This window comes from Carassius gibelio, chromosome A1 (assembly GCF_023724105.1).
Source record: "Carassius gibelio isolate Cgi1373 ecotype wild population from Czech Republic chromosome A1, carGib1.2-hapl.c, whole genome shotgun sequence".
Lineage (NCBI taxonomy): Eukaryota > Metazoa > Chordata > Actinopteri > Cypriniformes > Cyprinidae > Carassius > Carassius gibelio.
Genome location: NC_068371.1, coordinates 5773197 through 5798533, shown reverse-complemented (window position 1 = coordinate 5798533; position 25337 = coordinate 5773197). Strand labels below are relative to the sequence as shown.

Sequence of the window (25337 nt, the reverse complement as noted above, 5' to 3'; positions counted from 1 at the left end):
TTTCACTGCATCTGTACTTTTAAGACACTGCGCACAACTTCTCCAAGTGTTCCAAATGCTTCCGAGAAGTGAAATAGTGCCACTCATGTACGGCTTCAGTTTGTAAAACTAGCTTAGCTAGGGTATCATATTAAAATATATTGTACAGCTTTTAATGTCAAAATATACAATAAAAAGAAGATAATCCACATTAAATGATAGTTTAATGAAAATGAGAGCGGTATCCATCCGCCTGTTTGCTTGGATATGGGGTAAAGATGGCCGCGACTGGAGATGCGGTGACTCCGAGTGGAAACTACACTACGCATTGACACTTTATCTGGGATTTGAATAAAACTTCATATGGGAATTGTTTTCATGTTCCAGTTATAGACCGTATCCGCTTTCAAGGTAAGTTTCCTGGCTACTCGGTAAAACAGCTTGCTGGCTGTGCTCGTGCAGTTGTTTCTCTCTCAACTTCTGTTAGCTTGCTAGCTCCCTCACTATAAACATTCAAAGTTATTTCAACAAATATTAACCTATTTCATAGCCCAGAGGGAATTACCACTAAATTATGAAAGTTTTGCGCTCATTTGATTATTTTTGACACCATTTTAAATCTGGAGAGCTCGAAGGTTGAAGAAATTGTTCGTACTGTGTGAGAGTGATGCAGCGAACAGATGCCTTTGTGTCAGGTGGACAAGTTTAGGAACACCAAGCCCGTATGTTAAAATAAAATAACAGACTATTGAACTAATGTGGTATTTAGCTTCTAATATATTTTCTTTATTATAAATATATTAACCAGGCTTTATATATTTGGCTATGTTGTTGTGACGGTGCCGGGGTTTGTTTCTGAGCCGGGAGTTTTCGCGGGGAGCTAGATTTCGGTGGCTCGTGTCTGCTCGTGCCAGAGGTTACCATGGTGACGCACCAAAAAACCTTCACGCGCCTCATAAGTTTCCGTCAGTTACCACGCTATAGGATTTTATGGCCGTGACAGAGATGTACGCAGTTTATGACAACTAACCATTAGTTTATAATATCTTAAACTAATCTCAATTTATTCAGCACGGTTTAATCTGCACAGGTGAAAGCACCTTTGTGAGAGAGAAGCGAGTGTTGACAGTTAACCGGGAAGCTGATTGGGCAACTGCCCAACGAGCAGTTTAAGATCAATACCAGACCTAGGTTCACATTTCTCGAAGAACAAAGCGCACAGACTTCAGCTTTGAAAAGTAAGTTCTATTTAGATTACAGTTTCAAATTAGACCGTCGTGTTTTTGGAAATGAACCGAATGGTCCCTTAGACGTGTTAAACGTTAACTTACTTGGTTCGTTTTATACCTCAGGCCTAGGAGAATCATGTAAGTGGACTAGTAGCATATAGCAAAATACCATCGTATTACCATTACTACACCATGGTATTGGCACAATACTTTTTAAGGACATTATAAGAATTTGTAATACTGTGGGGAACGTTTATAATTACCTCATGTTACAGTTCATTCAGTTTAATGTTGTCATGCTCAGTGTGGGGTGTTAAAATGTTGCTTGGCAGCTGGTCAAAACAAACCTCAGCCCCTTAAATGGGACTGTCACAAGAAGCTGTGTGGCCATAAGGTGCTTGAGTTGAAATTAACTTTTTTTACTTTGTAGAACTGGTGCTCCCAACTTCAAGAAGTTAGGAGCACCAACAAATATTTAGGAACATCCACAATATTATAGAGCATCACAACTGCCAATTTAGCGGAAGGACTGGTAACATCCTCATAATAATTAAAAGCTTTAACCTGATCCTGATTTTTTTGTCACACTCTTGACCTGTCAATTCTTTTTAGTGATGCATCGATCTTTAGTGGCCAATTCAGAAGCAAGTAAGCTGATTCTGATAGCTTTAAAAAAAAAATAATAATAATAATAATAAAATGAATGTAAATGAACAAGATATTTATTTTATCTATTACAGTCTGTATCAGTAGTCATTTAAAATTAGAGACAACCACAGCATTTTAGTCATGATGCTGCATACATAATCAATTTCAGATGCAAATTATAATGTATTATTTCAAAATTTGAATAAAAAACAGGTCTGACTTTAACTTTGTAAAATTATGCTACATAAAGCATCTGCAGGAATCAGAAACGGGAGGCAGTATGAATGAAAATGCAGATTCAATCTCTTGCAGCAGGTGGCGGAACAGCAGGGATAAAACGTTTCCTTGGTTACCGCTGTAAACAAAGCAACACACTGCTTTATTCTTTATAAGCCATATACAGAGGCAAGATGAGGAAAAAAGTCATTTAAACTTTTCTCAATCATTTACCCTCATAAATACATAAATTTTAAACCCCCACTATCAATTGAATATTAAGGATTTTTCTTCGAATATTTCACCCATAGTGATCAGAAAGCTTGTTCTGCCTTCTACAGTATTTTCTTTTCTTTGTGTGCATCTTCAGTGACTCTGGCCTCGGATAACAGCGGTTTACAGACTATTTCCACACAAATTATATTTTGAAAAATGATTTCAGTGCAGTTTGTGCAATTCCAGAACAGAGATTGGCTGAAATAATATAAAACAAAAACCGAAAGGTAGTGCTTGACGGCTAATATAACCATTCTAAAATATGCATTAAAGTTAAGAATGTAAAGATGAAGCTTAATTCGTAGGGATGCACAGAATATTCGGCAACCAAATTTATTCGCAAATAAGCAAAATAAGGCAGAATAATATGCCTTAATATAATGCTAACTAACGACTAACGCAATCAAATAGACGCACGCTCTAATGCAGCAAATGTGTCGGCAGTGTGAAAGTATTTAAAACTAACAGATAAAGATGCAGAAATCATTATAAACACGAAGCACTGACAGCGAGAGACCGTTTAGTGTTGCATTACATGTCCCCGATTAGAAGAAGAGGTCGCTAATGCTGGTTGTTAGGAAAACCCATGTTCTGTATTCGGCCTTTGGCCCAGTATTTATTTTTGTGCGGCTTCGGGCCAAAAATGTTCATTTTGGTGCATCACTATTAAATTGGTTATGTAACATTAGATAGAATGGTGGAGCTATCAGCACACAGCAGACACATACCTTGTAGTAATTCGCAAACGTTTAGCAAGGAAATGTAGACCGGTTACGCCACAACAATTATGTGCAAATTGTCGCAAAATGCTCCCAAATATATTTTAGGGTTACACAGATTATATTTTGGGAGCATATGCAACTAAAGCGGTCGCACCTTCGAGCTCTGCCGTGTATATGACTTTGAATAAGGGTTGTGCATTTCTTTCGGTTAGGTCTGTGTAAGTGCTGATTTGGTTGTTTTCTGCAGGTTCTGATAGTTTATGATGGCGACGGGCGGAACGCCGTTTGAAGACGGCACAGATGAGCAGGAGCTGCACAACTGGACCACCTCCAATGGAAGCTTAGATGACCGACTCAATAATATGGTATGAATCAATCGCACTGTTTAGGGCTGTGCAAAAAATCAAATGCGATTTTCATGTACATCTAATCAGTAAAGATGCTCCTGTAATTAGAAGTATATCTCCAGCACGTGTGTTCACATCAGGGTTGCCAGGTTTTCACAACAAATCCTGCCCAGTTGCTTCTCAAAACTACTACAACTGACTTCAGACACAGACTTAGATGAAATCAACTGAAATAAAATACATGAAATCTCTCAAGCTCTGATTAACCTGTACCTAGGTGTAGGTTGTTATACTTTATATTGGTGATGATAATTATTCATTATCAACCAACTTGCATGTGGTTTTCAGTCTTGTCAATGATAAATTTTCACTCTATGATGGTTAAGCTGTGCAATTAATCCGCGAAACATATTCGTCAAGGGCCTGGAAGCAGCTGGCCCGTACAGTTAATGAATAACAAATCAACTGAAGTTAATGAATAACAAATCAACTACGACAGCCTACACGCGCACGCTCTCTCTCTGTCACTCTCGCGCGCGCTCTCTCTCTGTCTCTCTCGCGCTCTCTCTCTGCCGTGTTAAACTTGCATGTGGTTTTCGGTCCTGTCAATGATAAACTTTCACTCTATGATGGTTAAGCTGTGCAATTAATCCGCGAATCACATTTGTCAAGGGCCGGGAAGCAGCTGGCCCGTACAGTTAATGAATAACAAATCAACTACGACAGCCTACATCGCACATCCTGCGATGTGACTATCGTGGATTCGTACATCGCGATATCGATGCTTAAACGACACATCGTGCAGCCCTAGTCTAGTTTACAGTCCAGAAGTGGACTAGTGAGTCAGTAGTTTTCCTAATTGGGCATTAAGTCCAGATTTTAGGACTCTTCATACTCTGTATGTATGCACTCCCTATGTGAGAGCTGTTGTGCAGTTGATTGATTAATTAAGCTTTAACGAAACCTTATTAAACTGTGCTATCATTTTATGGTTTGTAAATGTTGATTTGCCATTCTCTCAGGATTGGGGAATGCAGCAGAAGAAGGCCAACCGCTCCTCTGAGAAGAACAGGAAGAAGTTTTCTGCTATGTCAGAGAGCCGGCTAACCAATGACATTTCTCCAGAGTCCACTCCTGGAGCAGGACGACGGAGGGCACGTACACCCCATTCCTTCCCTCATGTGAAGTACAGCACTCAAATGTCTGTGCCTGACCAGGCTGAGCTCGATAGACTCCGGCAGGTCATAAACTTCACCGATCTGGATGAGGTGAGTCGTGCTTTATAATCAGGATTAGGTTTTTAACACGCTTCATTTGACTTGCGTTATCTGACTGAAGATTTAAACTTGTTACTGTCTCAAGGCTGAAAGTGCATGGATTTAGGAAATGGTTCTGAAGCAAATCCTCAGAAGCTAGCCCTTTACACTCAAATAGTCACTAACAAATAGATCACTTTCAAATTCAAGCCAGCTTTAAAGGAAATGTAAATGTCAGAGACATTCTTTGGTAAACCAAATGATCACTTTTCATCCCAACAGAGAAGTATTGGCAGTGATTCTCAAGGCCGTGTCACTGCAGCCAACAATCAGAGACAGCTGTCCACTGAGCCCAAGAAACCTTTCAACTTCCTGCCAATTCACCTCAACACTAACAAAAGCAAAGAGCCCACTGCATCCACCTCTTCCACATCTCGGGGCAAGGAACCCAAGAAGCAGAGTCCAGGGAAAGAGTTGTTTGCCCCAGTTCCTGCTGTGTTTAAAGAGCCTTTTAGTCTGGACAGTACCCATCAGTTCACATCAGAGGATGAAAAAGCAGAGCTTAACATTGACAGCAGTCAGGTAATAAAGAGTTTAATATCTTTATAATGTCTCTATGTGTGTACATGTGCATTTGCAGGACTCTCTTCTGGGAATTAAAAATAAAGATGTTTTTAATAAAACAAATTACTATTGTTTTGCGTTAATAAGTGCAGTTTCTAATAACATTTCTTGGTAATATACATTTGACTGTAAAGCAAAGATGGTAGACAGAAAAGATGGGAAGCATGCAGAATTTACTTTTCTTAACAACCGTACCGTGCAAAACCAAATTTTTACATAGAAAATATTTTCTAATCTATTAGGTGTACCATTATTCTTCTGTCATATTATACAGAACTGACTGACAAGTTCAATGATTAGAAAAAGAACACTCTTTTTGTGTGATTCAGTCGCTAATTGAAGAAGTTTGTTTTTCAAGGTACTTTTCTTAATTCGTACACAAAAAATAGCAAAACATGAAATTTGACATTCTATAATACTGATTTTATAATTTCAAAATATAAAGCAAAAAGTACAAATTAGTGACTAATAATGTTGCGTTCCAGACAATAAATAAATAGAATAAATAACAACAGCCAAGTCCCTCTAGAGTAGATATTTTTGATAACAAACAAAATATGTTTGCTGCGTGGATCAGGCGGACTTAATGAATATGCAAATTCATTATTTGCCAGCAGGAGATGTTTTAAAGCATAGACATAAAGCGCGAGAAATAGAGGTTTCCCCAGTAACAGCTGTAAACGAAGCAGAGCTACGCTCACACGCTGCTTTATCAGGCATATAACTAAACATGCAGGTCCTCCTCCAGAAATACAGCGATATAAAAACACCTGTGCCTCGCTTTGATATTTAAACATATAAATGTAAGGAATTATTATTAATAAAAGTGCAGTACATAACGTTACTCATGTTTATTCAAAGAAGCCTTTTTGAAAATCGATTAGTTTTAAAATTGTGGCGAGTCTCCAAAAATAAAATAAATGTATGGGAAACACATCCCAAAAGTACAACCACCTGAGCCCAACTTCAGTCTACTCATCACCTTAACTTTAACTGCGTTTGTAGAAGGCAAGGCATGAATGAAACCGTCTATAAACACTGCATCTGTAGGCAATATTGTCTGTAGGGGCTGCCATTGTTGTTTAGCAGGCTATGTGGCGTCAGAGCTCGGAACTCGGAGTACATCGATCTAGTACGAGTTCACGGGTGGGAAGTAACGGGTTTGACTGCTGTTCAAGTGCACTTTCACGGCTAGAAGGTTGGAAATATACGGGTTGCCTGGAATGCGCCATAAGCCAATAAGTGCTCCTCTGCTGCCATGTACTGCTAATATTGGTACTTTGGTAAACGAACAAGTGTTTGTTTACTACAAAGTATATTTTGCTGGAAATAGTTGTGTAAAAAGCTTGAAAGTCAATGGAAAGTGCTTGATATTCCCTCTTGAAAAAGTTTTATATAAACCCTGAAATTAATAATGTATTAACATTTGAAATGTTGCCGTTGGATGTTTCACAACGCAGTGGTTGTCCCAAGTGCAATCGCTTACAAAATTTAGTCGCACCGGCAGAAAAAGGGGTCACAGTCTGGAGCCATGTTTTCTCATTTGTTCCAAAATAGTTTTCTAATGAGAAATATTTTAGTCTGGTTTTTTTGATGCACCATTAACAATCTAGATTTGATTTATTTATTTTTTTAAACCCCTAACAAGTGTTTTCTCCCTTATTAGTTTGAAACCATCAAGTTTCAAAAATAATTAAAACGAAATATTATAACACTGTTATTCGGAATAGCAAGGAGACTGTTTGTAAAAGGCTTTAGAATGATCTGGTTTTTTAATAATAAAAGTAGATGGCACCTTCGCTTCGCTCATTAGAACATTCCCCCCTGTTGTTGCTGAGCAAAAACTGGAGCGCAGATGTGTCAGTGAGTGCTCAGATTTAGGCCAGTTTAAAAATATGCCACTGTCCGTGTGAGAGCTCTTCCTTGGTCTCTTTCTCTTCTCTTCTCTGTTTCTCGTTGCATTTCCTTTTATCTTTTCCATCTATTTCTCAGTCTGCTTGTCTTTATTTGTTCATTTTGTTTTCTTTCTCTTCTTGAGCACCTCTGTTCACTCACTCAGCTTATTTCTCCATTCAGGTGGTCAGTAAACTGGTCCAAATTCGTGAATACATTGGAAAGGCCACATCCATGAGAGACGACCTGGTGGAAAAGAACGATGTGCCTGCAAATGTGGAACGTCTCTCTCTCCTCATCACTCACCTGAAAGAACAGGAGAAGTCTTACCTGCGTTTTCTTCAGAAGATGCTGGTCGGTATTTCAACATTTTTTTGTTGTTACTGTTTTTTATATGCACTTTAATGTAATTTATACACCATGACTTTTCTTTTAGGCTGTATGAATTGTTCAGAGGAATATAATTTAATACAATTTCAGGCACTGTATGCTTTTCAATGGCTGATGGTATTATAATTATACATCTAACATACTTAAGAAATTGTCATGCTAATTATCTTAAATTTCCAATAGTTCTAATGTAATGTCTTTGCTTTTTAAAGTGTAAACTTTATTTGTGAATAAGCGTGATCTGCTAACCTGCAAAACTGTTCAAGTTCTAGTCTCTGCTGCCTAAATATCCATAATATGACTGTCAAAGTTAATGATTTTGAATAAATTTAATGGCGTATTATTATTTTTTTCTGAAAAAAGAGGTCATTTAAACTCAGCAAGTATGAAATATGAATCATGAGGGAATCACCTTAATTTGTCCACAAATTATTAAGAATGCCATCAGAGCACATCAACAGCAAATTAGCTACAAAAAAACAAGATTAAATCCAAGTGTGGGGAAAATTGCAGGTTTACATATTTCAGTGTTTGCATTTGTTTCAGAATAATTCAGTTTGAGAAATATGGAATCTGTTGTTTTAAAACTGCATTTGTATAGAAGCATTTAGTCAAACGAGTACAGTGCATTGCTGCCGAAAATTGCCTGGTGTGTTGATATATGTACATATGTTGAGTGCCTTCCAAATATTTTCTCTCCTTTAAAATAAAGCATTAACACGTTAACTACAAAAGACTGAGATTCATTTTGATAAATTGATTACAGATCTATTGTCAGATTGCACAAAACTGATCAGCAGTCTCTTAATAATCTGAATCATTCCACGTGCAGTGTTAGGCTTTGTTCCTAGTGGCATAGGCTTGATAAATGTAGAGCCCAAATCTAGGGCATGTCATCTTTCTTCCCCTCAGCTTGTTTTTGTTCTTCAGTGTGACCTCACTTGCAGTAGCTGTGTTTTTTTTTATATTTTTTTTTTTATGTAAAGCTCAATATAAAATGCGTATTTTCCAGGCCTTTTGTATTAAGCTGTTGCCTTTAATCTCTGTATAAATACACAAATGTAGCAGTATTAGCAAGTGTCTGCACCGTCTGAATTGGGTCTGTTCTGAGCCCTGCCCCTCCTCCCTACGCTTTACAGGCGAGGGAAAATGAGGATGATGATGAAGGTGCCACGGTGGACTCTGCAGTGGGTTCAGGCTCAGTGGCTGAGAGCACATCTTTGAACCTGGAGCCGCGCTCCGAAGCCTCCAGTGCCACTGTGAGTACTCACAAAGGCCCCTCCTCTGCTCTTGATGCCTGAACTGAACATTGATCAGAATGTAATGGGCATGCAGGGTGCAGTCTAGAGCTCATGCTTTGTAAGCTTATGCTTCTGACCTTCTAAACAGATGGGAGAATTCTTTTATATTTATATATTTAGCTAATTTTACCCTTTTTCTTAGTTTGTCATTGAATGTTATTGAATTAGTTTTATAGAATTGGCTCATTTTTTATATTTGTGACATTAATGCAACACAGCATTGATTTGTATGTACAGATTATATATCATGTTAAAATATGCTTTGGTGAGATATAGGAGACTGCAGGAAGAAATTTGATGTTGACTCATTTCCATGGAACTGCTTGATGATGATATTTGAAGCTTATGCAGCTCAACAGGTTATTCTTGGTAGATGCTGCCCTTTTACTTTCTTTTTATCCTTTAGTCAGAGACGATACTATTCTTAGATGCTCACTGGCTAATTATCTGCTGCAGGTCGCCGATAGTCTAATAACGTGTTCAGGAAAGTAAATGTCCTTGGTATTAGAGTTCAACTGAGGATAAAGCAATCAAGCCTTCAAAGGAAAAGAGAGCTTCATGGCACTTTTACACTGTGTGATATGGCTCGGCTTGCTTTCTTTTCCACTGCAGTTAGTACTGCTTCAAAGTGGGTGGGATTATAAACTAGTTGCTCCACCTCTACTACCGTGACTCGTGTCTTGTGTTGCAAATCCAATGATGCTGGAAGTGAAGATTCTCTCTGACCATAAAACTCACCTGTCTGTAGCTTTCTAGTTACCCTTCAGACCTTGATTAGCTTGTTCAGTTGTGTTTAATTAGGGTAGAAGTAAAACTGCTGGGCTGCGGCTCTCCAGGACCGACATTCGCCACCCCTGTTTTACAGTTTCAGTACAAAACGCCTCGTGCTCACCCTGTCAGATGCTCTGTGCACCTTATGTGAATGGAGCCTCATCACCTCCGTTTACCCCGACTCCACCCCCCAACCCTGATGGTACTAAAAGGTTGGCAGGTGGTGATTATATTGCAGGGTGTGAGTAGAGGGTTCTCACAATTGTGTGGTAATGTCATCTTTTGGCTCATTTCCACTGTGCCGTACGGTTCAGTACAGTACAATATGGTACGCAATTTTTTCCGTTTCCACTGTTAGAAGTTGTGAATGATACCAAAAAAGCTAACTGTACCGTCCCACTTTTTTGGTATCCTTCCATTGGGTTACCTAGCCCAGCAAAGGGTACCAAAAGAGTAGAGCTAAACTCATAGCAGAACGTTGATTAGTTGACTAGAATCATCACTTTTGCGTGATATAAGCTTCTCCTTCACTCGTTCCAATTTGCTTTCCATGAATGTTGGGCTTATTTACAGCAGAGTGTGCACACACACAAAAAAACCTGTGTATTTTATATTTTAACACAGACAAAAGCATTTCTCAATATGCGTTCTTGTCTGTTCTTGTGGACTTGTGAAAGGTCATTGCTCAAACACCCACGTAATTTTCTAAATATAACTGTTATTGTGTAATAAAATATTGTTTTAAGAGTTTTTCAGGTGAGAATGTAATTGTTGAAAACTTAAATCTGCGGCTTATTTATAAAGATAGTGCCTATTTGAAAATTTGCTATGCTGATTTCGGAGCTCTAGGCGATCACCGGGCGTTCAGTGCTTATGTATTCACTGAGAGCAGCCTTAGCTCAGCTAGTCCTTCTGACATTTGCCGCTGGCTCTGATGTCTCTATAGTGATTAAACATGAGATACAAGGATCATTTTGGGTTGGCTATATTTAACAGGCATTCGAGGCCTCATGAATCCATTATTTATTCCTGGTCATATTGTTTTGGCAGACCACAAAGTTATGTTTAACTTTATATATTTAATTTGAACCTCAACATAGTACGATGCTGCAGCGTACGATTGACTGAACTGTTTGCTTTTGTCTTTATTTCCTCTTATATGACCATCTTATATTTTGTACTTATATTTTTTATAATAGCTATTATCGTTCATTAAAACTTACATATAACAAAAAGAGGCAGAGTTTTTCTTATTGTCTCTGTTCATTGTCGATCAATACTTTGTCATACACCACACCTACCAAGTAAAGGTACTATTGGTAGTGGAAATGCCAGCCTAATCAGGGTTACCTGTACGGAATCGTACTGTACTGAACTGTATTGTACCGTTCGGTTGAAACAAGCCATTTGTAACAGCTTCGAATCAGTACAATTCACACCAACAATGTTCAATACATCACAGAAAACCAAATTATTCCCAAGGCATAAAATCAGTTTACAAGATGAGCTAATGTAAGATACATCTTTGCATACATATTTGAAAATGACAGCTTGGCTGGTGGTGATCCTTGTTGTTGGCCTAGGCCTTAGCTGACTGGAATGTCTCTATAACAACCTGCAGCCTCAGCATGTTGTTGCTATTGCATAGTTCCACAGGTGGATAGTAGTAATTTTATCTAATGATATCTTTCTCTTTCCTTCTTCTCAGGGCCATGGGTTATGTGGAGAGCAGAAAGAAGAGCTAGAGAATATGCGAAAGCAGCATGATCTACTGAAAAAGATGCTGGAACAGCAGGAACAACTGAGAGCACTACAAGGCCGTCAGGCAGCACTACTGGCCATGCAGCAAAGCGCTGAACAAGCCATAGCAGTGATGGATGACACTGGTGCGGGGAACAAACTTACTTCATGCTACTTGAAATTAGACTTGTTTCAATTTTTATTTACATTGTTCATGTGTTACAGTTGTTACAGAGACTACTGGAAGTGTGTCTGGCAGGAGCATTACCTCAGAGCTCAATGATGAACTCAACGATCTTATCCAGCGTTTTCATAACCAGCTCCATGATTCACAGGTACATACGCACCTAACCAGACAAATATTTATACATTTATGTATAATTTATTTTCTGTGCAATATAACAAATAAAAGACTAGAATTCATGACATAAAACATTTTCATGCTGTAGACTTTGAAAATGTAATATGGTAAATATTAGTTATTGAATATATATATATATATATATATATATGAGTTGTTCCGATTCCGATACTAGTATCAGAAATATCACCGGTACCACAACAAATTCTGGCAATCGGCGAGTACATGAACCCATATACCGATTCGATACCATTTTCAAGACCTAGTTATAACTGTTAGCTTTGCCTAACCGCTACACGTGCATTGCAAAGACAGGAAGATGTGCTGTGTTGCCACAAGCAACCTCTGTTTAGAGCAGCGAAGAAGAAATGAAAACGCGTTAGCAGCACTGATCTATATATGACTGGATCGTTCATCACGTTCTAAACTGCCAACAGACAGTGAAGCCGCTTCTATATTATAGATCAGTGGTTAGCAGTATGTCCGCTGTTTAGCAGTATTTCAGACTGGACCAACCAGACAGTAAAACAGTGACTAGGGATGCCACGAGTACTGGCACTTCACTACCAAGACGGTGCTGAAAATTAAAAAATGTGATGATACCAGCGTCTCTGTAGTACCGGTAGTAAGTTACTGACTCCAGAGTATATTCTGTCCCCACAGCTGCGTTCATTCGTTTCTGTGTTAGTCTAAGCGAAGGGCTCCATACTGTAGCCGAATATATACTAGTGTCTGTGAATATTAAACTGCAAAATACTATTTAAATATTACTCCTGCAAATTCTACATCTCTGTGGGAGACGGGTGCAGATGCGCGGGAGCTCGCTGTTTTGTAGTCTCTGCTGTGTGTCACTATATGAGGACACGAACGCATAAACCATCACTTTTTTTTTTTTTTGGTTAGTTTTATTTGAGAAAACTGTCATATCATAAACACAGACACTCAAAGATCTCCATGGCGAGTAAATTGACAATATATTAAGCTACTGTTGTAGCCTACAGTAGATTTAGCTAAGTCTCTATATAGTAATAATACTCTCTTAATAATAATAATTATGCCTAGACGGTAGCTTGTTTTTTACTTGTTTTGTTGTAAAGAGATTATCTGATTAATATAGAATTTTTTATATTCCTAGACTTATTTGTTGCAGTTTTTTATACACTTATATTGTAAAACTAAAATACCTTTTTTAATTAATATAGAATTTCTTATATTCCTAGACTTATTTGTTGCAGTTTTTTATACACTTACATTGTAAAACTAAAATACCTTTTTTAGTTTGCAGTGTTAGATCTTTGGTTGCATTTGAAGTTCTTTTTCGCTTAAGAAAATAAATATTACTGTCAAATCCATGTCAGATAATAAAAATACTGTTATAAATACAGTAGTTCACCATGTATTTGTTCATGTTTTATCAAGGGATAAGTCCGAAGCACACCATAAAATAATTCTAGCAATTTACACAGGGCTAGCAGTATATACAGATACACAGACTTCCCAAAGTATTCATGGACATTTGCTCCTCTTAGACAAACAAAAATGTAATAAATTCTAATGTTCCTGTAGCTCAATTGGTAGAGCATTGTGCTATCAAGCATAAGGTTGGGGGTTCGATTCCCTGGGAACACATGATAGGTAAAAATGTATAGACTGAATGCACTGTAAGTCGCTTTGGACAAAAGCGTCTGCTAAATGCATTAATTTAATTTAGATGCAAAAATATGCTCATGCTGCATGTATACAGCATCTTTGTCTGGATTGTGATGTTTATATCGCTTTCTGTGAAATCAGGTGTTTAAGGTTAGTCAGAATCCACTATTTTTTTTTTCTTTAATATTTTTATTATTAGAAATAATAATGAACTGATTTAATGTATTTTTATTTTCAAATAGTTATAGTTTCCTTTTTTATTATTATTATTTTTTTTGGTACTGAAACTGGTTCTGGAAACCATTTGTTGTAATGTAGAATTAAGAGCTCATATTAAAGAGCTTATGTTTTTAGTTAAATCATGGCCATAAACTGTATGTTTTTAAAGACTTCAGGAGAGAAAATTATGTTACTTAGAGCTTGATCCTTGTCTTTTATTTTTTCCATAATTGAATTGACAGTGTCCTTAAAAGTCCTGGAAAATGATCACTGAAAAAGTGTGGAACTTTTTTTTGTTCCTAAATAAAACAACTAACTACTAAATGTCCGTTTCTCTTTCAGTCCCAGACGGTCCCTGACAACCGAAGACAGGCAGAATGTCTCTCTCTTTCAAGAGAGGTGTGCCGATCACGCACTAGCCATAATTCCAGGAGTCAGTTGCCCTCCTCTGCCCCACTAACTACTGCATCAACTTCCACCAGCACTAAACTCACCAAACTACAGGAGCTACAGGACAAAAAGCAGACCATGGACAAGATCCTTCAGGAACTCCACTCCCTTAGAGACCAGACCCTTAACAACAGTTCCTGTAAGCCCCCCTTACACACCACATCCAGCCCCTTCTCTTTAGAAAGATTCAATTTTAAATTTTTTGCAATATATTTGGTGTTGTGTTAGATGCATAGATGCAGTTGAGGGAAAGTATGCTTATTGATTAAATGATGTGTTTGTTTCTTCAGGTCAGAGTGTCAGTCAGCGTGGTGCACGCATGGGCATGTCACAGCGTCCGTCTGTATTGGGTAGAGAGGGAAATGGGCCACGTCCAGTGAGGCAGGACTCTTCCTCCTCTTACACACAGATAAATGATAACCATCCTGCTGATAAACTCAGGTTACTCTGTTCATCCCATTTGATCTAACTTTCTTTCTTTTTTCTTTCTGTTTTTTATTGTTAACTTTTAGCAGTGCAGTGTGTTTGAAGTCTTTTTTGTCACTCAATGCAGGAAACTGAAGGAGGTGCACAAGCGTTTGAATGAATTAAGAGAGCTTGTTCAGTATTATGAACAGACATCAGATATGGTGGTGGACACAGTAAATGAGAATGTGAAGGAGGATGATGAGGAAACAGAGGACGGTTCACTCTTCGAGGCCATGTTTGATTCAGAGCAGGAGAACCATGTACCAGTCACCAATATCAGGTACAGAATAGTCACTTGAGTATAAACATTTTGTGTATACTAGGGCTGCTCTATTATGGCAAAAATCATAATCAAGATTATTTGGGCCAATATTGTAATCATGATTAACATATGAGGGGGCCATATGATCAAAAATTGTTATGAGTGATTTATTTAAAGATAGTTATATATATCAAATATTTATTTCCTGTAAATAGGTTTGCTATGACATCTACATTGTAGAGACCAGCAGAATTTCAAACAAACAAAAAGTCCTCAAAATTATTGAAAATTATTAAACCGTCAGTAATAAAAAAAGCAAAGGACAAATACAATAGAATAAAAAGATACAATTGAAACAAACTGTGATTTTAATTTTTTTTTTTTTTTAGCAAAATCTAAATCAGTTTACTGCCTACTACAGACATTAAAGGAGAGGTAAAATGCTTATTTTCACTCAATATCCTGTTAATCTTGAGTACCTATAGAGTAGTACTGCATCCTTCATAACTCCAAAAAGTCTTTAGTTTTATTATATTTATAAGAGAAAGATAGTCTGTACCGATTTTTCCCGGAAAAACACGACCGGCTGGAGGCGTGACGTGTGGGCGGAGCTAAAGAATCACGAGCGCCAGTAGGCTTTTGCGTTGAGAGCGTTTGGAAGCTGTGACATTACCGTGAGGGAAAAACCATCATCCAAAACAAACCATGGCTAACAGTCAGATTCAGCCGTTTATTTATGATCCAGAATCAGATCCAGAGGCTGAAACTGAACAAGAGCAGCAGCAGCAACGACTCGCTCCGAGCGGGGCTCGAACCCGGGTCTCCGGCATGGGAGGCGGACGCACTAACAAAGAGGCAGAGATATTTTAAGCAGTTTTACTCACCGCCTGTGGTTCCAACACACTATCGTGACCCTTTTTCGTTGGGATTACATCATCCTTAAGAAAAAAACGATGCGCAAATCCATCGTCAAACTGGGCCTTGTTTGTAAAACAAGCATTTTAGAAATGCAGGGAACAAACACAAACACTTGCACAACTCCGTTGATGCTCTGTAAAAATAAACTCCATCCACTGGTCCCTTAATGCTGTTTTTTTTGGTAATCTGTGCAGGGTTGTCTTGCCCTGGCAACCAAAAACACACTCCTTTTGTGACATTTCACGACGCTCTCGCTCTGATCAGTGAAGTCTGTTGTGCTCTCAGTGCTCTGCTATACGGGAGCACGCGCTCTTCCGGCAGAAGTGTCCTCAGGACCCATATAAGGAAATTCCACTCCATCTAACGTCACACAGAGCCATACTCGAAAAAAACTTTCCGAAACTTGTGACAAACCGGAAGGAGTATTTTGGGAACAAAAATACTCCTTCAAACGTACAACTTAATTTTTGAAACTTTGTCCATGTTTAGCATGGGAATCAAACTCTTTAACAGTGTAAAAAACTCAGTATGGATGAAATAGCATTTCACCCCCCCCTTTAATATTCAAATGTAAAATGTCTTCACTGTAAGAGTTAAACTTTTGTTTCTTATTAAAGCTACAAAAATCCTTCACTCAAGAGTAGTGTCTGATTTTGAATTTGTCTTTTGTTGTTTGGTTAATCACTCCACACAGCGGCAGCAGGAAAATAACCAACTGTTACTTTAAGAGCCGCACGTTTCCTATTTACCGTTACGTGCATATTTTTATTCTCAACTCTTTACATTCATATGAAATAGTCTTCTCTTTTAAATGTAAAATTAGGTCAGGTAACATGCCAAAACATTTCCTGTCGCATTTCAGTGTGGGTGATTCAAAGGTGATTTGTGATTTGTGTGATTTAAAGGATACAATGTTGCCTCTGTTTCTGTGAGAATTGTCCTGAGAATTGAAGGAAAGGGAAAGTAACTAACTATCCTTTTTTTTTTTTTTTTTTTAGAAATCCAGCCCAAGCACAGACTCCAAGTAACTGGATGGACATAAACAGTTTGACAAAAGCTCATGGTGCCTCCAATAATAGAGATGGCCATCTGAACACAGAATGTGAAATCAATAACCGCTCCACAGCCAATCTCCACAGTCTCAACGTCCCTTCAGTCATAGGTCAGACCTTGCAATCTTTCAAATCTATAAATATTCACCATTGTGCAGTTTCTGTCAACATAGTCAGTCTTTTTACAGAGTTATTACCGTATTTTTCGGACTATAAGTCGCACCTGAGTATAAGTTGCATCAGTCCAAAAATACGTCATGATGAGGAAAAAAAACATATAATTGGACTATAAATCGCATTTATTTAGACCCAAGAACCAAGAGAAAACATGACCGTCTACAGCTGCGAGGGGGGGCTATGTGCTGCTCAGTGTAGACTACAGGAGCACTGAGCAGCATAGAGCGCCCTCTCGCGGCTGTAGACGGTCATGTTTTCTCTTGGTTCATGTCAAATTAATTTTGACAAAGTCCGAAAATATGGTAATCTAAAATAAAAAATAAAAACATTCTGTGCTAACAAAATTATCAACTAGAGACCTGCACTCCCACTGGACTACCGTGAGACCCACGGGACACAACAGAGTACAGCATGGGACAACACTTGATGGGCTAGTGCGGGTACAGGCGGGTAGACACTCTCGCATGTGCGGGATTTAGGAGAATAAAATGATTCACGGACCTCCCGCAAACAACCCTTTATGCACACCTTGGCTATCCTTTGGCTAGTGCATTTTTTTTTGTCGCCAGACCGATAACTATTTTACACACACGTTCAAATATATATATATATATATATACAGCCGTATAGAAGGCATACAGTTTTCGGAGAGAGTGGTTGAAAGACTCAAAGTGGCTCTTCACAATTTATTTATTTTAAATTGTTTTGCATTATCATATTAGAATGCCAGTTCAGCCGGGACAGGCCTTACGATGGTGATAAAGATGAAGATGATGATGAGGCACAGGAGGATGATGACGGGGCAAGAGGAGGACAAGGAGGCAGAGGCAGTGACGGTTCAGGGTCCAGTCGTAGAAGCAGTCTAGTTGGTGACGCAGATTATGCTGAGAAAGTCCAACGTCTTCAAACTGCCAAACAGAAACTCAGACAACTTCAAGAACTGGTGGCCATGGTGCAGGTGAGAGTCTGGAGTCACGGGGGTAATTTGAAGTTATGGTCATTCATAATGCAGAGCTGCCAATCTCAAACCAAACTGCTGAGACCATCACTTCTGTCAAGAAGCTGCTAAAACACACCTTTTCTGCAAGCACTTAACCTCCCTATTCACTTAAATCAATGCACTTACACAAACACAAAAAAGAAGTCTTCTCTAGCTTGCTTCCTAATCCAGTTGTCTCTTATTAAACCTGGCAATGTATACAATGAACATTCCTGGCCCTTTTGTAAGTTGTTTTGGATAAAAGCATCTGCTAATTGCATACATTTATATGTCAATGCAAATATGTTATGAGTGTAGCTTGTATAAGCAAACATGTTCTCTGGATCTGTTATTGTTATTGTAGAGTGATGATACAGATGGTACTACAGCTAATGAGGATGAGGGTTTGAAGCAACAACCCAATAACACCCGAGCAACAGCTCCCAAAATCCAGAGAGACATCGTCCTTTCTGAAAAGTCCAGGTTTGTTTGTGTTCCTCATATGGAAATTAGATCTCTGCTTGCATTTATAGTTCATGATGTGTTGTTTGTAAACATGCTTTGTTTAATATCATGTTTTACAAATGTACTGTGTATGTATAATACCTGTTTTTCAGAGAAAAATTGTATGAGGAGAAACTCAAGCAGCAGCAGCAAGAGCTAAAGCAGCTCCATGAAGAGAGACAGAGACTGATGGAGATTCAGGGCAAGATACAAGACTTACAATGGGTCTGTCCTGACCTTCAGGTACTTCAGACATCTGCACTTTTTTTTAAAAACACAATGTACAGTTGGTAACTATCATATACACAAACAACTACTGAGATGGAGTCTTAATTTATTTGATCACATTGTGTTCCGTCAGTCGTCTGTGAGCAGTAGTGTCAGCGGTCAGATGAGGAAGATTCCTGCAGCAGCCTCTACTCCTGCTACTGTACCGTTACACTCCTCTTCCTCAACTAAAGCCAACACTAGTGGCCTCAAACCCACTACTGAGCCTCCTCCAGTTACTGTCACTGACAATGAGGTAAGTGTGTAATCAAAATACCAGTTTTGCTTCCTTTTATATATGAGGTGGAGTTTTCAAGGTATAATTCACCCAAAAATGGTAATTGTCATATTTTACTTACCCTCATGTCATTCCAAACCTATGAGACTTTTGTTTGTCTTTGAAACACAAAGTAAAACATTTTTAATGATACCAGAGAGATTTCTGTCCCTCGACAGAAAGTCCATTTCACCAAAATATTTAAGATTTGAAATGTTCATAAAGAAATCAAAATAATCAATTTGAATAAAACATAAAAAAACACTTCTGAAGACACAGTTGCTTTATATGATGAACAGATTAAATTAGTTTGGGGCAGTTGTGGCCTAATGGTTACAGAGTTGGACTTGTAACCCAAAGGGGTACAGGATTTGTAGGTGGAGGGGTTCGAATGAGCAGCACTCTCATGGCTGAAGTGCCCTTGAGCATGGCACAGAACCCCCAATTGCTCCCCGAGTGCTGGAAAATATAGCTGCACACTCCTTCGGGTGTGTTCATGGTGTGTGTGTGTGTGTGTTTGTGTGTGTTTGTTCCCTACTCACTGCTGTGTGTGTGCACTTGGATGGGTTAAATGCAGAGCACAAATTCCGAGTATGGGTTACCATACTTGGCAAATGTCACAACTTTTTTCACTTTCAAATTTACTTGCATAAAATTATTGACCAGTGCACATCAGATATAATCAATGGCAGCTCAGTCTTACCTGTGTGACACGCAAGAGCAAACCTCACTGGTTTTTGAATGTCAATCAAGTACATTTGATCTTCCATGTACTATATATACATATAGATTTAATTAGAGGGACACAAATCCTTTGGGTTTCTTTAAAAATATCTACATGAGGTTGAGTAAGTTATTGGGATCTGTTTGCAGAAAGGGAAAGAAGCCCAAGTTGAAATGTTTTATTTGTATTAGCTCTGGTCGGAGATGCGAAGGCATCAGATGTTGCGTGAGGAGTTGAGACAGAGGCGGAAACATTTGGAGAGTCTGATGGCAGAGCAGCAGAGGAGAAACACAATCAACGATTCTCCATTCAGGAGTGATACACATGAGACCCAGTCGTACAGCCGTGATGAAAGGTGATACATGGCTTTGACAACTCATGGCTTAGAGTTTAAAAATTTCTTTTATAAATATGCTAGGAGGATTTAATTTTTAAGGTGCTAATTATAATTTTTCCATCAGAACTGTGGCCACCTGGGGTGGTTCGACACAGTGTCCCCTTGGTGATGATGATGATGATTACTCCTCTGAGGTGGGGGCTGAGGAAAATATTGACATTGAACATGATGAGGGAGAGGAGTCCAGTTCCACCAATGAGATGCATGCTTGCAAACAAAAACAACGCAACTATAGCAGGAATAACAGAGATGGGTAAATACATAGGCACACAATTAGCTATACAATTTAACTATACATCAAACCCATCAATTATCAACTGTCTTTTTAATTCTAAAGTCTGAAAATTCGAAGGGAAATTAACAGAAGTCCTTCCCCCGGTGGATCAAGAGGTCGTCCTCGTCAGCATCCACAGAATGAAAGAGGAAGTTCCAATAAATCCAAACGGCAGGAGAATCTACGATGGGCGGCTGATCTGTCTCCTTCTGAGGGTGATGCACCAGCACACTGGCAGGAGCAGATCACACACCTTCAGAAACAGCTCAACTTCAGCACTACCATGTGCCAAACTTTGCTACAGGACCAACAGGTCAGAGAGTGTGCAACATTAGGGATGTATCGGCTGATTGATTAAAAACAGCTAAAGATCACAGCCAAATATATTTTGACAATCAAAAAGTGGTTGAAGAAATGTGTAGGACTGCAGTTGTCTCTTGTGAAGAATTTAGGGCTGAGAAATTTGACACATTACTTTTTTTAGTACCACCTCGCTTGAGCTGCCATTTGGTCTACCAAATCGGCATCAGACAATGTCTATCTGCCAAAACATTGAGAACAATTTTACAATTCCAAACCTCGGTTCAAGTGGCAGCACGAGTCTCTTATACAACTGATAGCATGTGATGTAAATGAACATCAGAAGATATGTTGAAAGATTCAGAACAACCTTCCGAAATGTATCATGTCTCATGCAATCACCCGATCAGTGTTTCGACCGTTGAAAGGCATCAGAAAAACCGCTTGTTATCTTTGTAACTTAACATTGCATTTACATCAGATAAGTTATCCAGTGTTCACTGTTGGTTAGTTAGCTACACAAACACTAAGCTTATTTACTGTTAATTATATATATATATATATATATGTATGTATGTTTGAATAAATCTGTCACAAAGAAACTGCCTTATTTGCAATTGTAAAGAATATATTAACTTATCAAATCAGAGGGTTTCCTGTATAGTTTACAGCATTAGTTGAGAGAGATTTGTTCTAGAGAAAACAATACTATCGCTATCAGCAAAATAACATTTGAACAATGGGCTATTGGTATAGAAATTTAGAGTCAGTGCATCCCTAATATAAAATTTTCATTTATCAATTTTTTTCCACTGTGTTTTTTTTCCTTACTAACAGCCTTTCTATTCCCCACTCTCATCTCTAGACTCTTTCATACATGCTGCAGGATCTGCTCACAGGTCCCTGTGGTGTTGTGCCCAATAATGTGACCTCTCCTCAAATCCCTCTCATCATGCACCAACTAAACCAGTGTTATACACAACTGGCTTGGCAGCAGAACAATGTCAATCGGTATGTCTTTAGACTTTAACAATCTAAATATCAATCAGAAGAATGTATCTATGTCAGATATTAAGTGTAAGAAATTAGGCATTTAATGTAGATGCTCTACAGTTGAAAAGTTTGGCGTCAGATTCTTTTTAACTTACAAAAGTCTGCATTTAATTAAAGAATATAGCAAAAACAGTAATAAAAAAACTATTTTCTATTTTAATGTTTAAAAATATGATATAAAGAACATTGTCTCTTTTGAGAATGTATTTATTACTGACCCCAAAATTTTGGATGGTAGTGCAGGTATGGTTTCATTTGCTATAATTATATAACTGTTATAACTTTTTTTTTTTTTTTTGGGCAGATTGAAACAGGTTCTGAATGATCTGTTGTGGCAGCAGCAGAATCCTGCATTGACAGGACAACAGCAAAATCAGAATGTTGCGTGTGATTCTGCATCATCTTCTCTATTCGTAAACTTCCCACCTGTCAATACACTAAGAATGCCTGGACTGCCAAACTTCTCTCCTTTCCCTACTGGCAAGTCTATTATCTGTCTGTAACTCATTCAAATAGTGAAATAACCTTATAAAAAATAAATAAAAAACGATTTTAATTAACTTCTAACCTTTTTCTTTCTCTTTTCTTTTCTGCCTTTAGGCTTTAATTTCAGTCCCATGTTTCCCTCCTCAGCAGGAGATTTCCAGCAGAACCAGGCCGGTTCAGATCAACAACATGATCCAAACATATCCCTCAAAACGGAATACATGAGTTTCCCCCCTCCGCTGCAGAGATCTCCACTCAACAACACAGAGAAACGGTAGAAATGTTTTTACTGTATTTTGTATTAAGGTGATATAATCATGATTATATTAAACACAGTCAGGTTAAAATGCAAGAATAACCTATAACAAAAAGGAACTGAACCATGCCTTCTGTAATTTATTTCCCTCCCTTTATAGGTTTCCATCTCAGCCTGATACCGTGGCCAACGCTAATAACTCTAGCTGGTTTAACTCCTCTCTGAATCGCTCTGGTCAGAGAACCACCCTCCCCTCAGACCATTCAAGTCAGATAGAGCAGAACTCTCCTTCCTCCTCTCCTATCCCTCACCCTTCCACTACCCAGGACCTTTCTTACATACCTGACTCCCAGGAATCAATGAGCAGCCTTCCAGATAGGGTAGATCCAACCACTGTCACCAAGAGCTTCAGAGCAGGGCGCAAGGCTGCAGCACAGGCCAGCCTGGCCTCAAGAGACAAGACCCCCAACACAAAGAGCCGCCGCAGGAGAGGCAGGGGACGGAAGAACACAGGTGTGTGTATTAAATACAGCTTAATAGCACATAAAAATGTTTTATTTAATATTTAGGTTAGAAATCCCACAATTCAGTCAAATGGAGTTCAGTTTTGTTTTTCTCACTTTCAGCATCTGTGGACAGTGACAGTGTTTCAAGTGACTCTCACTTTGACCAGGACAGAGAGCGCTCCTCTCAGGTCAAATACAAAGATCTCAACCAGGGTCTGCTAGACAAACTGACCCAGGAGAAACTGGACAGCAAGGCTAAGAACAGCAAGCCAAATGACCTTTCATCTGGTATGCCTTTTCATTGATTCTGCTACAGATAACACTGGATAAAACTAAACAGATCAATGTGTAGAACAATGAGAACAGCCTTGTTATATAGTCTATGTTATGTTCTTCAATCAGAGAAGCATCTGCTATAACATTAAAAAAAGAAAACGCACTTTCCTCCATTTTTATTTCATTTAAACATAATTTAAACCTCTTATGTCTCCATTCCCTTGTATTTTATAGTGTTACTCACCAGTTTCATTTATTTTTATTTTTTTCTATTTTTGTTCACATTTCATTTTGGGTTTTGTTTTTGGTTTCTTCACAGCATATGCTTGGAGAACACCTTTTCTCTCTAACAGAATTGCATGCACTGAAGTCCCAGGTAACTCCATGTTCACCAGCTGTTAGACCTGCTAAATACTTGTCAACATTTTCTTTTCTTTTTTTATCTCCTTTTTTTTTAAACCGCATCCACATGCATAAGGTAGTACTAAGAACTAATATGTAACGCTGGACCACAAAACCAGTCTTAAGTCACTGAGGTATATTTTTAGCAATAGCCAAAATAACATTATATGGGTCAAAATTATCGATTTTTCTTTTATGCCAGAAATCATTAGGTTATTAAGTAAAGATATTTTGTAAATTTCCAGTTGTAAATATATCAAAACTTTATTATTGATTAGTAATATGCAATGCTAAGAACTTCATTTGGAAAACTTTAAAAGTGATTTTCTCAGTATTTCGATTTTTTGCACCCTCGGATTCCAGATTTTCAAATAGTTATTGATATTGTCCTATCCTAATAAACTTATTTATTCAGCTTTCAGGTGATGAATAAATCTCAAATTTCGTAAAAATTTACCCGTGTGACTGGTTTTGTGGATTTATACCTTTGCCTTTGAGTTGAAGTCAAAGATCTGAGCGTGGTTTAACACAAAAACATCTCTTAAGTTGTCTTAATTGTTAAGTGAGCACAGTGTTTTTAATCATTGTGTGAAATTCAGTACTCAAGGTCTTGCTATGTAAAATGTCTTCCACAAATATTTTTTTTGTTTGTTTGTATAATTAGTTTGCACATACAGCAGTTGTTTGATCTACTCTCAACATGCTTGAAGAGTTTCAGTAGATTGCCTGTTCATTTTTCATTTTGTTCTGTGTGTATTCTCCTCTGTAGACGTGAGCAGTGATTTCTCTCTGTTTGAGGCGCTGAGAGAGACGATCTACTCTGAGGTGGCAACTCTGATCTCTCAGAATGAGTCTCGCCCTCACTTCCTCATCGAGCTTTTCCATGAGCTTCAGCTGCTCAATACAGACTACCTGCGCCAGAGGGCACTCTACTCACTACAGGTACAGTACACAACAATCAAAACTGCACACTTTTACAGACATAACAGGCCCCTGTAGAGACTGGATGGTTTTCCACGATTTCTGCATTAAATATGGAGAAAGTCTACAAAATGGACTCTGGAAAAAATGAAAAAATGTGTTGCCCAAACCTTAGAATGTCAAAAGAATGATCAACTTAGCAAAATGTACAAAACAAATATGCAGGTGGCATGAATTTTATATATATATATATATATATATATATATATATATGTATGTATGTGTGTTTGTGTTTTTGATAATATACACGTTTATTGTTTTATAAATATTAACAATTTCTATAGAGATTTTTTTTTTTAATCGGTTTGTTGATTTCTCACATTTATGACCTCTTTGATACCTTTTTCAAAGACTTTAAAAAAAGAGTCTGTATACTTAAGTTGAAATTGTAAAAACGTTTTCATTAATCACGTCTTCTTCACAGCCTTTGGTTTAATAGCTACTTTATCAACAGATCAATAGAATTTTGTATTTTTAAGGATTGTTTTGTGATGACTGCCCTTTTGTTTTTAAAGTACTTACCATATTTCATTGTTGGCTCTGACTGGCAGGACATTGTAACGAGGCACCTGACAGAGAAGAGTGTGGCTGATGAGCAGGCATCGTCTTTGGGTCCGGCCATATGGGCCACAGGCTCCCAGTCAGAGCTCACACCTAGTGAGAGCTTGGCTACTAGTGATAATGTAAATACATCTGCTCCCTCATT

At 38.2% G+C, this 25337-nt stretch overlaps 1 protein-coding gene across 8 annotated transcripts in view; it reads left to right on the top strand.

Annotated features, from left to right (window-relative positions):
- The first annotated feature begins 221 nt into the window (after positions 1-221).
- The window catches only part of LOC127968301 (pericentriolar material 1 protein), a 32247-nt gene continuing 7131 nt past the window's right edge, over positions 222-25337 (top strand). For 2 of the 8 annotated variants that reach the window (XM_052569900.1, XM_052569457.1), the window contains exons 1-27: positions 226-390; positions 3318-3435; positions 4440-4685; positions 4956-5255; positions 7374-7544; positions 8720-8839; positions 11361-11538; positions 11618-11727; positions 13965-14211; positions 14363-14513; positions 14626-14820; positions 16719-16882; positions 17672-17907; positions 18293-18411; positions 18546-18675; positions 18794-18955; positions 19892-20055; positions 20162-20350; positions 20435-20684; positions 21537-21682; positions 22029-22204; positions 22325-22484; positions 22627-22979; positions 23093-23260; positions 23568-23624; positions 24420-24592; positions 25183-25314. In XM_052569900.1, coding sequence (XP_052425860.1) covers positions 3331-3435; positions 4440-4685; positions 4956-5255; positions 7374-7544; positions 8720-8839; positions 11361-11538; positions 11618-11727; positions 13965-14211; positions 14363-14513; positions 14626-14820; positions 16719-16882; positions 17672-17907; positions 18293-18411; positions 18546-18675; positions 18794-18955; positions 19892-20055; positions 20162-20350; positions 20435-20684; positions 21537-21682; positions 22029-22204; positions 22325-22484; positions 22627-22979; positions 23093-23260; positions 23568-23624; positions 24420-24592; positions 25183-25314 — 4602 coding nt within the window. In that variant the 5' untranslated portion in view covers positions 226-390; positions 3318-3330. Of the gene's footprint in view, positions 391-3317; positions 3436-4439; positions 4686-4955; positions 5256-7373; positions 7545-8719; positions 8840-11360; positions 11539-11617; positions 11728-13964; positions 14212-14362; positions 14514-14625; positions 14821-16718; positions 16883-17671; positions 17908-18292; positions 18412-18545; positions 18676-18793; positions 18956-19891; positions 20056-20161; positions 20351-20434; positions 20685-21536; positions 21683-22028; positions 22205-22324; positions 22485-22626; positions 22980-23092; positions 23261-23567; positions 23625-24419; positions 24593-25182; positions 25315-25337 lie in introns of all 8 variants that reach the window. The other 6 variants (XM_052569529.1, XM_052569696.1, XM_052569609.1 and 3 more) reach the window with 6 other exon arrangements.